Here is an 11010-nt window from a genome sequence, read left to right as displayed (position 1 = left end):
CTATCAAGAGTGGCATAAGAGCATATTCCCATGCTACCATATTTGTGGCCAGGGATTACTACAAAATGGTGCTCCCCTTCAAACTATTCTTACACGTGGCAAATCTATGCTTTGTGGGAGATAGGAAAATTGCTATTCTATGTGGGCATTCAGGAGCTAGGCTGCCACGCACAGACAAGCTCATTGTAGGTAGGGCCCTTCTCTGTAGAACATGGCAGGGACAATTTTCCTAGCAAGTAGTAACAATGTTGGAACAAAAGCCACGTCTTGGGGAGAGCTCAAGCAAATATGCTAGCTTGGCATGGCATGGGAATGCGCTCTAAGAGGACGTTCCCTACATGGACATGAATGCCCAAAAAGATTGCTACTACCATACTCGTTTTCACCTCATTGCCAACCCAACCACCATGCCAAAAACTAGCGCTACAGTGCCCTAATGTTGGAAACTCACTTTTCCTCATTCTCCTCGGGCATTTAGGGTTTGCCAATCCTAAGGTTGCATTTACTTCAGAAACGTCAGAAGCTTGTCAATTGAGTGAGCATTTATGTTGTTGGGACCACTGTGCCACACAAAGGAAGGTGAATGGGGCTAACTTGGCTGACCTTGAGTCCATCGTAGATCCTACCAATGTGGTCGGCTGCACAAGTGGCATGTTCATGTTCATGTCAAATGTAACGTAGGGATAACATCGCACTCTTGACTTTTCCTTGGGTGGGTTCAGACCACCCGCCTATCCATGGAGGAACAAATAGAATTGGAGGATGGCTACCAGGTGTGGTGGCTGGCGGTTGTCACCAAGGTGTGATGGGGTGGGTGGTCTTCATGGGCCGGACAAAACTCTTATGTGTCCACTAGCTGTGCTCATCCCTCCTATTGGGCCAACTAGGACGACAACGCTTGATACCACCTTTTGGATGATGGCCATCACCCATTGGCTCGGAAGTATAGGAAAGTGGGTCGAGGGAGGGGATTCCAGGCTAGAAAGTGCCCAGAATCTGGTGAGCAGCTGACAGTCGTGGGGGGATTCTGAGCACTTTCCATCTTGGAATCCCCAACTCCAGTTCATTCCCCCACATGGAGGATTTGAGGGAGGGGTCCGTGGATAGGCTAAGATTAACCCTAGTTGGTAAGTTCCGACATTTAGATGGAGAATAATCTTGTCTGATCGGATTGTGGAGATTTAATCTCCATGCATGGTGGGCTTTCATTGTGTGAAACCTTCTCTCATAGTGAAATCAAGTGAAACATCCAAGGTGTCCGAGTTACAAGCACTATTCATGGGAAAGTTGAGTAGATTGATAATTTCATCTGAAACTGTTTGTGGTTGGCAAGCCCACCTGCAGCTACAATTTCTTGTGTGTTTCTCTTTCACGCGTGCATCCATCTTTCTACCTTGCATTGCCTGTGAGTCCATAGTAATGCTGACATCCGCACACTGAGTGTCCTTGATTGCATGCTCTGCGTGTTTGTTTCTGCATGATTGTGTCCTTGTGTGCTTAATTTGTTGAATAATGGTCTCCTGTAACTGTGTCTACTTGCTCACTGATCTTTACTGTCATATGTGTTAAAACAAAAATGAGAATAAGAAGTTATGTTATATATATTATATTCTAGTGTTTTCTATATATATCTTGCCTTCTCCATGCTATTCCAACTCAATACATTCATTTTTGCAGTACAAGTTGAAAATAATATACTTTACAAACTAGGTTATCCATGAAAGGAGAAGTATGTAGAAGGAAGCATGCCCCTCAACGACAATGACCTTCAAAACAAGCCAAAAGATGTACAAATGTGCAAAAGGGGAAGATAGAGAGAGATTGCATAGAGGTGTAGATGAAATGAATAGTTGTATTATGATTAAATGTGTGTTACATAGTTGTTGCGATTCGGCGTGTCCTTACGTAGACACCTCATGGAATTATATTTGTTTTGTGTTATTTGATTAATAGTGTTAATTATTTCTTTAGAAGATTCGTGGGATGCTATTGCTTACCAAGAGGAAATACTTGGAACTTATCTTACACCCATTGACAACATAAAAGATGAACTGCAGTGCCTTTGGGATGATAAAAAAAGAGGTTAAAGCCAAACAAGGCTCAAGAAGAAAAAACAAGAAGGCACGAGGAAGACAAAGGAGAGAGAAAATAGAGGAAGACTTGCATATAGCTTTTCATATTTATGTACCATCAAATATATTTTTCATATATAGTGAGGGAAGGTGCAAGTGGCAGGAAATATATCCTTGGAAAAAATGAGACCCTCTATGAGATATATCAACAAATCCAGGCAACAAACACAATATGTGATGAGTGAAATCTTCTTAAAACATGTTGAGCTCAGTACGGGGGATATGGTAAATACTTAACAAAATTTTGAAAAGGATGGGTGGTGAAGATATCTCAACACTTTGCACATGGGTAATGGAAGGTGAGAAGTCCTAGCGACCATCCGAGACATTTGGGTGGCTGCCCACCACTTGGTAGCTCTCCATCATTATATGTGGGCTGGCAATATAGGTAGCCCAGTTTGATGAGCTGGGAGTAGCAAAATTATTGGAGCGATGGAGGAGAAGGGTCTCTGATTACGCTTGTAGCAATTATAAGTGGAGTTATCATATCTCTAGTGTAAGATTTCATTAGGAAGCTTGTTCTCCCCCCCCCCCCTCTCTCTCTCTCTTCCATTGTGTCATCGGTGTGTAACTAGATTTTTTCTTATTCAGCATTCACTAATGTGTTTCTATTATGCATTGCGAGGTAGACAATAGATTGCATTAATGTAAGCTGCTTTGGAAACGATATTAATGCTATGAGAGCATTTTCAACAATCCTAAGTACTATTGTGTAAATCATCAGGCTTGAGCGCTGCCCAGCAAGGTTTGTATGTAAAATCCAGGAATATTTCTTTACTATAGGGTGCCAACTGGCGAAAAGTACAAGAATAAAACTTGCTGGACTCCCTGTTGGAATGCAGTCAAGTTTCTGGAGAATTGATCAATACTGAAACTTGGCAATGCTATATAGTACAAGTATTTTGAATGGAGGAGCTGGTATTTTGCCTCTGTACTACAGGGGTGAAAACTGGCTAAAAGTAAATAAGAGTGAAGTACAAATGCACCAATGCCAACCTCATTGACCTCACTGTTTTGCGTAGTGGCAAGGTTTTACCAGACCTTGGCAGTGCTGCATTCAAGTATTTCAAATGGAGTAGTTGTATAGGAGTATTCAGCCTCCACTTCTTGTACGCCCGTGCTGCCATTGAAATCCAAACAGTCATTTGTAGGATGAACCCCACATTGTCTTTCTAGCATCTCTACAACAGTATCAATCACTAAGTCTGCCGTATGTAGGCAGGAACTTTCCACTTCTTTCAGCATACAAGCCTGAGCCTGGGAAAGCGGGTTTGCTAAGTCTAGGCCACTACTGCAAAGGTGAGATAAGAGTTTCGAAACAATTCTGCCGAAGGACTGCACATCAAGAACTGTTTGATCGAAGGCCAGACCATCTACTTCCTCTTTGTGCCGTAGAGAATTGATCAATATTTGAGGCTCAAAATTTACATCGAGCAGAATATTCTCTGTTGTGAGGTTGCATAAAACATCTTGTGCATGCAGAAATTGAAGACCACATGCTACACCTAGAGCAATATTACAACAAGTCCCCACATCTAGTGGCTCGAGGGATTCATCACATGGATTCTGTATCCACCTGTGTAGTGATCCTTGCACACACTACTCATATACAAACCACCATTGAGAACAATGAATGCAAACAGCTCGCAGACGAGAAATATTGCCATGCCTTAGATTGAACTTGAGAGCTGCCTCAACCCAGACTTTTCTGGGCTCAAGTAGACTTTGTTTGTGGTAAACTAATACGTCAGTTCCATCACAGAGAACTCCGTAATAAACAGAATCAAGGGTGATGTTCTGCACACGTTTGGTGAAGTTATTTGTTGCCTGCAACAGCTCTTGATAGGAGAGCATAGGATTGGAAAGGAGAACCTCCTCACTGGGCAAGCACTCTGATAGTCGTTCAGGTCTCCTTGCTTTCATAAGAAACAGCTTCAATTGTCTTAATACCATGGTAATGCTGGAAAATGAAGGTCGTAAGGATGGATCTCGTGACCAGCATTTCTGGATAAATTCCTTCAAGAACTGGGGACAACTTGCAGGCAATTCTGGTCTTTCTCCGTTTGCGAGCATCTCAAGCACTACACGTGCTGACGTGATCTTCGCAAATGGGTGTTTTCCTGTGAGGCAATATGCAAATGTCATAGCAAAACTGTAGACATCGGCCTCAAATGAGTATTTCACACACTCGTTTTCACATCCATTTTGACGGGGCCAAACTTCTGGTGCTCTGTACCACGTGGTACCCACATGAGGAGTCATCGAATTGCAGCTTTCAAGATGCAGTCTGGCAAGACCAAAGTCGCAAAGTTTCACCCGTCCATAGCCTTCCTGGGTCAGTTTCTTGCACGAGGAGAGGGGCTCAAGTAAGATGTTAGCTGGCTTGAGATCTCGGTGCATTATCTTCTTGGAGTGCAGATATTCCATACCCCTGGAAATTTGCAGCATCAAGTCGACCAGCACAAGCAGCCGTAGGGGCTTGCGAACCATCCTCCTTTCTGCCACCATAGATTGAAGGTTGCTTTTGACAAGCTCCATAACCAGATAGCATGTGTTATTCTTACTGTCCACACACCATCCGATTAGCTGAACGATGAAGGGACATTGCAGTTCTACAAGCACGGATGCCTCATATTCAAACAAGCCGCTGCTGGTATTATATTCGAATTGCTTGACAGCAACTTTCATGCCAAACCAAGTTGCCTCGTACACAGACCCGGAACTGCCCCGAGCAATCAAGCGAGGCGGAGAGGGTAGTATCAAGTCTTCATTGCGTATACACATAATCTGTGGAGGTTTTCTCGCATTCAAGGGCACACTCTCAAGCTCTCTCAGCAACGATGGAATTGTCAGTTTCTGGAACAAGAAACCTGTTGTTTTATGTTTATGCTTTTCTTCACTGTGCATTAGTTTTTAACTTACACGAGTCATCCCATTGTACCTTTGCTTCATGTGCGCTAAGCTTGAAAAGAGATGCTGCCGATCATCTTCTTCACTTCTGACGAATTGTGAATCTTCAGATGATAAGGCTTCCAGCTCTGCATAGCATTCGGCAATTCCCATGCGGGCGAATCTCGCTTGACACTGCAGATCTACCCCACGGACGCTATGCAAGGCAAGCTTCAATCCTGCGAGGCACCACACGAGGTCGTGGATATGAACATCGCGTGCCTCTGTGGTAAGACCAAAAGTGAGGGCTGCCCTCCTCCAATGAGGGCTGTTGCATATGTTGAGAAAATTCTCAGCCTCTTTGATCACTCGGTAAACTTCCTCAATGCACTGCGCTGCAGTCCGGAGCTCCTCGAGGGTCTGCGAAACGCTGTCGGAGCTCAAGAGTGCCGGACCCGATCTATGATGCTTTCCACTCGACAACCACTTGGAAAGGGTCTTGTCGTACAAAGCAGACCATCGTTTAGGGGGACCTGATGAGGAGAATTTTGTGAAGGGAGGACAATCAAGTGTGCCGAAGAATCTGTCCAACTTGGAAGAGAAACAGGAGGAGAGAGCTTGACACTGTGCAATGTTGAGGTTGGAGCGCTGTTTCGCATCTTGCTGTTTGAAGGGGGACTGGCGGAGGGTGTCATGGAGACGGTCAAAATAGCCCATCACTCCTAGAATGCCAGACGAACCAGCCTACGACGACGTGCTGGGAGCTTGGATTCAGAATCAATCACCATAACCACTTGCTAGAGCGATCAATCAAGCGCTTGACATGGAGGAAGCAGATGACGATTTGCAAATGCGAATTTCCTGGCTACAATTCACCATTACGAACCTACTAGCGCGGATCATCAGCTGGACACAGAGGGGAGCAGATGACAATTTACCAGAGCGAATTGCTTTGCTGCAATTCACGAGAAACACCTGGTAGCGCAATCAATCGAGAGCTCGACAGAGAGGAAGGTGTACAAGTGCGAATTTCATTCGTGGCTGGAATTCTTCCATAAGCTGCACCTGCTAGTTCGATGAATCGCGAATTTTCTGGGTGGGATTAACCATAAGCAGCTGCTAGCACGATCGATGTGGAGTTGGAAGCAGAGGAAGAAGATGACGATGAGCAACAGCGAGCTTGAGGGCTGCGAATTCATCAAAAAGTGAGCATCTGCAAGCGCGATATTCAATCGAGGAGCTCGGAGATGCTGGAATAGTCCCAAGGTTTTGCAAATTATCAGCACAAGCTACAAAAGCTGCAAATTATCAACCCAATTCTTGGAGCTCAACCGATCTATCCAAGCTTCAATTGCAAAAGTATGCCCAACAAGTCAATTGCAAACGTATGCCCAACATGTGAGTACACGTATCCTCGTCACCACTCCCCACACTCAAACTAGTGTTAACATGAATGGATGATCATGAATCCCTTTGCCACACTTGTGATGGAAGCCCCTCCATAGAACCATTGGAAAGCCTCACTACTATAATGCAACCCCTTGCAAATCCAAAGAGATTTGCAAACTCTATCCGAGTGCGCCTCTATGAGAAAGAGAGAGAGCGTGCGTGTTTTTTCTTAAATTTCACCCCAAAAAAAGTGTGTTTTCTTACCAAAAAAAAGAGTGTGTGTGTGTGTGTGTGAGAGAGAGAGAGAGAGAGAGAGATTAAACCAAAATAGAAGGGGGCCACTTGGCAAGAAACGGTGTGGGACAGTTTTTTATAAAATGTTAGTATAGCGCTGCTTGCAAGGCACAAAAGTCGTAGTGCTCCCCAAGCTTTGTGAAAGGAGTCTCAGCTCCCTTGTGGACGGTGGGATGCCAGCACTCTTCTAAGACTTTTTGGCCTGCCCTCATGGGAAGGTATAATTGGATGTTCTAGTTGTTGGCCTGCCCTCATGGGAAGGTCTAATTGGAAGTTCTAGTTGGAGATGAGAAAAAGATGTGTTTTCGAAATTAGCATTTGGATTTTTATGATTGGGCTAATTTGCACTTGCTGTTTGCATCCCATCTTTTTCTCCCCCCCTTCCCCCCCCCTCTCTCTCTCTCTCTCTCTCTCTCTCTCTGTGTGTGTCTCTCTCTCTCCCTCCCTCTCTATCTCTTTGTGCAAGCCACATGAATGAATGCAATTTATCTTGTTTTGTAAACACGTGGGGAGGGATATACTATACTACTATGATAAATAATAATAATAATATGGAATATGCATGCCTCCTAACTTGATTATTCACAAAACACCCTGCAAACTATATATAAAAGCTATACACAATGAGCTTGCAACATTTTCATTTGCAACTATAATTTTTTTTCACAATTTTGTAAAATTTGTGAAACTTTAGGCATTTTCGTTACTGCAAATTCTCAAGAAAACCCTTTAATTTTTTATACCCCAAGGGTTGTGATGTGTTGAGAAAATGTTTTATGTGAACACTCTACTCATGAGATAAGGGGAAGAATAATAATATTATTATTAATCATAATAAGGGGAAACTTTACATGCTTCATGAGATAGGATACTAAAATACTACTACCACTAATAATAATAAGAATAAGGAAAGGGATACTTTTACACTGTAGGGTTTGGATAGGCCATATCTGTTAACATGGTCAATGGTAACACCCTTTATCATGTATTATCCCAGATGATTTTTGCCATACAGTCAGTGCCTCGTCTTGAGTCTCTAGACCATTTTGAAAAGACTCGGCACTTGATTTAGATAATCCTACTTGTGGGACATTGTTGTTAGTAGACACCATGATTGCATCTCTATATAAGGTTTTGTTTCCTCCTCCTTGGGTTTCTCATCATGCTAATCACATCTGGTCCATGGCGCGTTCTTCTTGATGGTAGCCCAAATGATTGTGGCATATTTGGGCATGTAGACTTCCATTTCGGCAAAACAGGTTTTGTTTGGCATGTTGTACTTGGGGTTCTCCGATTTGGGCACTTTTTGGCATGAGGACGCATTTCCCCTTCCAGTTGGTAGATGTTTGTCCTTGGGTGAGTCTCCTCCTAGGCACTTGCTTAGGGGCTTAACATGTACGAAATGTGGGTGGGAAGAATACGGACAAGCCATGTGGGTAATTTTTATGAAGGAAAGTCCTCCCTTGCAATGTCTTTAATGCATGAGAAATGCAAGGAGGTTTCTTGCTCCCCCTTTTCTTATTGTATGTTTTATAATTGGTGGGCTCCCCCTTTTCGATGGCAAAGCACTACTGGCCCATGCAAGTTGTTGAGCATGCAATCTAGTAGGCCACTTTTGACATAGAAACTTGGAAACTTCCAATAATCTTGAGATAGGGTACACAAATTCCAAAAAGCCCTCCACTACTTTGGAGACTCAAGTTCCCTTCCTATGTCATGAGGCATTTTGAGACACAAATGGTTTCTTTTCGAAGTAGTCGTCAAATGGGCTAGGATAACACAAGGGCCATTTGGATCCCGTGTATGGATAACACAAGAGACATTTTGAGATAAAGGAGCGTGGAAAGGATTAGCATATGCCTTGGTGCTAGAGGAAGCCAAGTGGTTGTAGCAAGAGAGAGAGAGAGAGTGGTACATGGAATAGGGTTGGCCCTCTCTTCAAAAGTGACTTGTATAAAAGGCCAAATGTTTGACTTTCATATGCATTGTGTAATTTCAAGGAATGGAATAGAGGCTCTACTTTCTCTCATTGTTTTCACTTTGGTCTTCATTGTGTACTTTCAAGGAATGGAATAGAGGCTCTACTTTCTCTCATTGTTTTCACTTCGTCTTCATTGTGTACTTTCAAGGAATGGAATTTTTTAAAAAATTTTGCAGAGTGTCTATAAGTACGTCTATGAACGCATCTTTTTGTTTTTTTAACTTTATATAGAGCGTCTAAAAGCACATCTATAGGCGCATCTATCTGTTATATAGATGCACCTATAGATGTGGGTCTGTAGACATGCTAATAGACGCACCTGTAAGTTTTTTTTTAGTTAAGGAAATGCATCTATGTGCACGTCTATGGGTTCTTTGTGATGTTGTGTCAGAGATGAGAGTGTGAGGTATACATAACATACCAAGCTTAAGAAGTCATGTATTTGAATTTAGGTTTACTAGTTTTATGTTTAGTCAGGCCTTTGAGCATTTACATATGGTATATGGTCAAGGCCATTTTACACATGGCACCTTGAGAGCCATTTTCCACATAGTGTATCACTTATCTCTTTTTCTTTGTTCTCAAGAGACTTTAGATAGGTAATTTAATTTGGTGTCTTCAAGCCTCCGACTCCACTAGATGTTTTACACATTATACATCGAATCAAAGAACCATCTATTTTATGTTATCCCCATCATCATGGAAACTATGGAAAGCTCATTAGTTTTTAGTTAATTTGCAGCTTTGAGCCTCTAAATAAACTACACAATTAATAGACTCCAAATAAGCAGTGTTAGATGAGGGGTTATTAGTTCATAGTATTCCATGTCTTATAAAACTTGAATCATAGTTGATTAAATTAAAAAATATTTGATAAATTATATATTTAAGAATATCAAAGAGCTAGTTAGTAGTAAATCATAAAGAAGGGCTAAATAAGACCATAATGCTTGCCTTTTATGAACTTCTAGATAGAAGGGTTTTTTGCCAAACTAGCATACATTGTCAAATTAAAGGAGGGGTGGCTTTTCAAGTACGAGGGTTGATCACACCGATCCTATGACCTCACTAGTTTATGGTTCAAATACATCATTTTATGGCCACAAGGGCACTTCCATCACAACATTTGTTAGCTATTATCTTCGATTCTCTCAATCATATCAATCCCTCCTGTGACTTTGTGAGGACCTCACCCATGACCCAATATATGATCTCATATACCTTGCCAATTCTAGATGTCAACTTCAATAGAGGGCCACTCTTTAATGTAGAAAAGTCTTTTAGCCCTAAAAGCTACATGTAATAAAATAAAGACAGGGATACTCAGCATAGACTAGTTATTCATGCATTGCTTGTGTAGCAAGTTCGGACGAGTGGACCACTGAAGTTTGTGGGCACTTGTCCATGTGTGGTAGAGGTGGATCGAATTTCATCCCAAAGACTAGGAATGGATGGATTAATTTGTAGAAGAAAATATGTACTATAAAAGATTTTGTAAACTTTCTCTTGCTAGGCTACCTACTATTTGATCCTTTTGCTTTACATACCCTTTCCACATCTTCATAAAACATTTAAAAAAAATCATCCATCGGTTATGAAAAGCTCCTCATATTCCACTTCATTTGTCAACTTGAAGTCCATGATTGGATGTAGAATTAGATATCTATTGAGTGTTTATCAATCAAATATATGTTTTTGATGCCGTGAATTGTCATTTCCTCAATGGTTGATTTCTTTATCTCTCTTCATGATATCCACCTTTTTATCTCCATGGGATAAGAATTGGAATTTTTATTTTTTATGAGAACTGATTTGGTATGCGCCACGTGGAAGGTATAATGCGTACATTTTTACAATCCCTACTAGCACGACTAAACCCTAAACCCTAAACCCTGAACCCTAAATCCTAAACCCTGTTGGGGATGAAACTTCACACGGCTCTTAGGCTACCCTAGATGTACATCCACGCAAGATTTGGTCTCCAACTGATTTGGTATGCGCCACGTGGAAGGTATAATGTGTGCATTTTTATAATCCCTACTAGCACGACTAAACCCTAAACCCTAAACCCTGAACCCTAAATCCTAAACCCTATTGGGGACAAAACTTCACATGGCTCTTAGGCTACCCTAGACGTACATCCACGCAAGATTTGGTCTCCAACTGATTTGGTATGCGCCACGTGGAAGGTATAATGCGTACATTTTTATAATCCCTACTAGCACGACTAAACCCTAAACCCTAAACCCTGAACCCTAAATCCTAAACCCTGTTGGGGAAGAAACTTCACACACCTCTTAGGCTACCCTAGATGTACATCCATGC

General features: G+C 42.1%; 1 protein-coding gene across 1 annotated transcript; it reads right to left on the bottom strand.

Moving 5' to 3' along the window:
- Nucleotides 1-2922: 2922 nt before the first annotated feature.
- LOC147885763 (light-sensor Protein kinase-like) lies at nucleotides 2923-5050 on the bottom strand. The gene has a single exon (XM_087396507.1). It carries the CDS (start codon nucleotides 5037-5039, stop codon nucleotides 3732-3734), a length of 1308 nt encoding a protein of 435 aa, XP_087252633.1. The 5' UTR covers nucleotides 5040-5050; the 3' UTR covers nucleotides 2923-3731.
- Nucleotides 5051-11010: the final 5960 nt, after the last annotated feature.

This window comes from Dipteris shenzhenensis, chromosome 25, assembly GCF_047967505.1.
Source record: "Dipteris shenzhenensis isolate YYH24624 ecotype China chromosome 25, Dip_SZ_1.0, whole genome shotgun sequence".
Classification (NCBI taxonomy): domain Eukaryota; kingdom Viridiplantae; phylum Streptophyta; class Polypodiopsida; order Gleicheniales; family Dipteridaceae; genus Dipteris; species Dipteris shenzhenensis.
Note: the sequence above shows the minus strand (reverse complement) of the source record. Positions and strands in the feature narration are given on the sequence as shown.

Excerpts from the sequence above, each read along its gene's own strand:
- LOC147885763 (XM_087396507.1), bottom strand. The coding sequence starts at position 5,039 with ATGCACAGTGAAGAAAAGCATAAACATAAAACAACAGGTTTCTTGTTC.